Source organism: Austrofundulus limnaeus, unplaced genomic scaffold (genome assembly GCF_001266775.1).
Source record: "Austrofundulus limnaeus strain Quisiro unplaced genomic scaffold, Austrofundulus_limnaeus-1.0 Scaffold1398, whole genome shotgun sequence".
NCBI lineage: Eukaryota > Metazoa > Chordata > Actinopteri > Cyprinodontiformes > Rivulidae > Austrofundulus > Austrofundulus limnaeus.
Genome location: NW_013953800.1, coordinates 80,590 through 83,503, shown reverse-complemented (window position 1 = coordinate 83,503; position 2,914 = coordinate 80,590). Strand labels below are relative to the sequence as shown.

General features: G+C 48.8%; 1 protein-coding gene across 1 annotated transcript; it reads left to right on the top strand.

Annotated features, from left to right (window-relative positions):
- Nucleotides 1–201: 201 nt before the first annotated feature.
- On the top strand, nucleotides 202–2,511 carry LOC106535263 (delta-like protein B; the record flags this gene model as incomplete). The annotated part of the gene is given in 3 exon segments (XM_014032225.1): nucleotides 202–563; nucleotides 808–1,024; nucleotides 1,104–2,511. Coding segments are annotated over 3 exon segments (1,301 nt in total), but the record flags the coding sequence as incomplete, so codon positions are not given.
- Between the last annotated feature and the right edge of the window lie 403 nt (nucleotides 2,512–2,914).

Genomic DNA, 2,914 nt, shown 5'->3' with positions numbered 1-2,914 from the left:
GTGTGTGTGTGTACAGATAACAGAAAGCATTTTTCTTCGGCTGTGTGCCTACCAGCTGCTTGGCTTAATACTTAACCAACAGTGAAGTCTGGAACGGGTCTGGGTTCAAACAAGGGGGCCCATATGTGTGTGTGTGTGTATGTGTGTGCTTAAGAAGGCGTACCCATTATAATTACCCCTCCCTCCTCTTCTTTTTTCCAGCCATCTGCTCTGCGGACTGCAGTGAGAAGTATGGTTACTGCGAGGCCCCCGCTGGCTGTACGTGTCGTATGGGCTGGCAGGGCCCCTCCTGCACAGAATGTGTTCGCTACCCGGGCTGCCTCCATGGAACCTGCAGCCAGCCGTGGCAGTGTAACTGTCAGGAGGGCTGGGGGGGCCTCTTCTGTGACCAGGACCTCAACTACTGCACCAACCACAAGCCTTGTGCCAACGGTGCCACCTGCACCAACACGGGTCAGGGCAGCTACACCTGCACCTGCCGGCCYGGCTTCGGAGGGACCAACTGTGAGCTGGAAACCAACGAGTGCGACAGCAACCCCTGCAAGAACGGAGGCAGCTGCAACGTGAGTCTGGCTTCCATGTGGGGAAATGAAGTGTCACAGTTAGAGACAACAAAACTCTGAAACAAGCAATGCATTTAAAACTCTGAACTGTGCTGAGATAACTGTATTYACAAACAAAGCAGATGAAATTCAAACTTTAACGTTGAGTTAAAGAAAAAGAACCTGGATGACAGGTTTTACAACCTTTATTAACCGTCCCACAGTGACCATCACTCATTTATTCCTTCTGTCTGTCACCTTCTAGGACCTGGAGAATGACTACTCCTGCACCTGCCCCCAGGGTTTCTATGGGAAGAACTGTGAAATCATTGCAATGACTTGTGCAGATGGTCCTTGCTTCAATGGTGGGACATGCGTGGAGACCGTGACTGGGGGCTACACCTGTCGCTGCCCCTCCAGTTATACTGGCTCAAACTGTGAGAAGAAGCTGGACCGCTGCAGCAACAGGCCTTGCCTGAACGGTGAGTCCTCTCCTCTGGTGCCATCATGTGGCCGAAGAGTCAATCAGACAGTGGAGCTGAGAATTTCTGTCTTCCACAGGTGGAGACTGCCTGGACCTGGGCCAGAGTATCCTGTGCCGCTGCCAGCCGGGGTTCACCGGAGCCAACTGCCAGGTCAACGTCGACGACTGTGCCTCCRGTCCTTGCCAGAACGCCGGAACCTGTCAGGATGGCGTGAACGACTACACCTGCTCCTGCACCCTGGGGTACACTGGGAAAAACTGCAGCGTGCGCTCCGATGCCTGCGGTGCTCGTCCGTGTCAGAACGGCGGCACCTGCTTCACTCATTTCACCGGGCCGGTATGCCAGTGCCCCAAAGGCTTCATGGGTCCGAGCTGCGAGTTCACACTGCAGCCCAGTTTCAAACCTGCTTTACGCCARGCCTCCAAGGCCTCCTCCTCCACCACCCTCACAGTCTCCTGCTTTCTGGCGGTCCTGGTGCTGGTTCTGATCGCAGGGATTCTGTTCCTGAGGAGGAGGAGGAGGAGRACGGAGGGACGGAAGCAGCTGAATGATATCGCGGTTTATAACGACCTTGAAACGGTCAATAACCTGGGGGGCAGTGAGAGAGAGGCCTTCCTCAGTCCAAACAGCCTGTTTAAGATCAGTAACAGCACGGCACGCCTCAGCCTGTCCCTCTGTCCCGACGGCAGGCCTGGGTACAGGCACAACCCCGTGGAGGGCACCCTGGCCAGAGCGGACCACCAAGACTTCATGTGGAGGGACGAGGCCATGCTAGGCCCGGGTGCCGGCCTCAGATAAAACCCACGTGTTCAAACAGGGACAGAAACATTTCAGCACTTGTTTTTCTGCCGTCATGCAGAGGGAAGACAGAAAGAGAAAACTGAGAGAAACGTTACAACGTTCAGTTCTGACGAACGAACAGTTTGGGTGAACAGGATGTTTGACAGAATATATAACAAACTTAAGACCCAAAGACAGAAATATAAGCAAATGTTCATCGGACCTATGACACAAACCAAATACACCAACTCACCTTTCAGCAAACAAACGTCCATTTTTTTTCTTTTTTAAATGCATCATTTTTATTTTGTTTTTCAATCTTCCTTTGACCATTGTTTCCTTATTGTGCGCACCATCATTTTTTATTCTTTATATTATTTATTTAAGAACTTGTGTTTATGATTTGACTTTGATTGTGACAGATGTGAAAATATATTTATGTGATTCTCAATAAAGACTCAAGTTGGATGTTGTACCTGGACGTGCGAGCTATCCCTAAGATCTTACTGTGGGAGTTCATTGAACAAAGGTTTCTCACACAAAGTCAACCATATCTTTGGGTTGTATTTACAGAATCATTTATGATGTCTAACTTGGTTCTTGTGCCATTTTGTGCTCATGCCAAAGTTTATGTTACACATTTTTCTTCATGTTATTTAAGTTTGTCTTGTGTTTGGGATGTGGAATAAAAGATTGCGTGAAAATCTGCCTGTACGGTGTGTGGTAGAACCCTGGGAACATTTGTCATTGATAAAATAGTACACAGAAAAGTACTGCAGACGGTACTGAATGTTTTAACCCATTCTCAACACATTATTACTACATTTCTAAGTAGATTACTGGGAATCTATAACATTCTRTCCACTAAMAGCACGATGGATCAGTGGTTAGCACTGATGCCTCACAGCAACAAGGTCCTGGTTTCAATCCCTGCTTCAGACCTGGGGTCTTTCYGTGTGGAGTTTACATGTTCTCCTCAGGCTTGTGTGGGTTTTCTCTGAGTACTCCGGTTTCCCCCACAGACCAAAAACACGAACAATAGGTTGTCTTCAGGTCTCTAAAGATTTGATCTGAATGAGATTTGCCTGGTTAAATAAAGGTTACTAT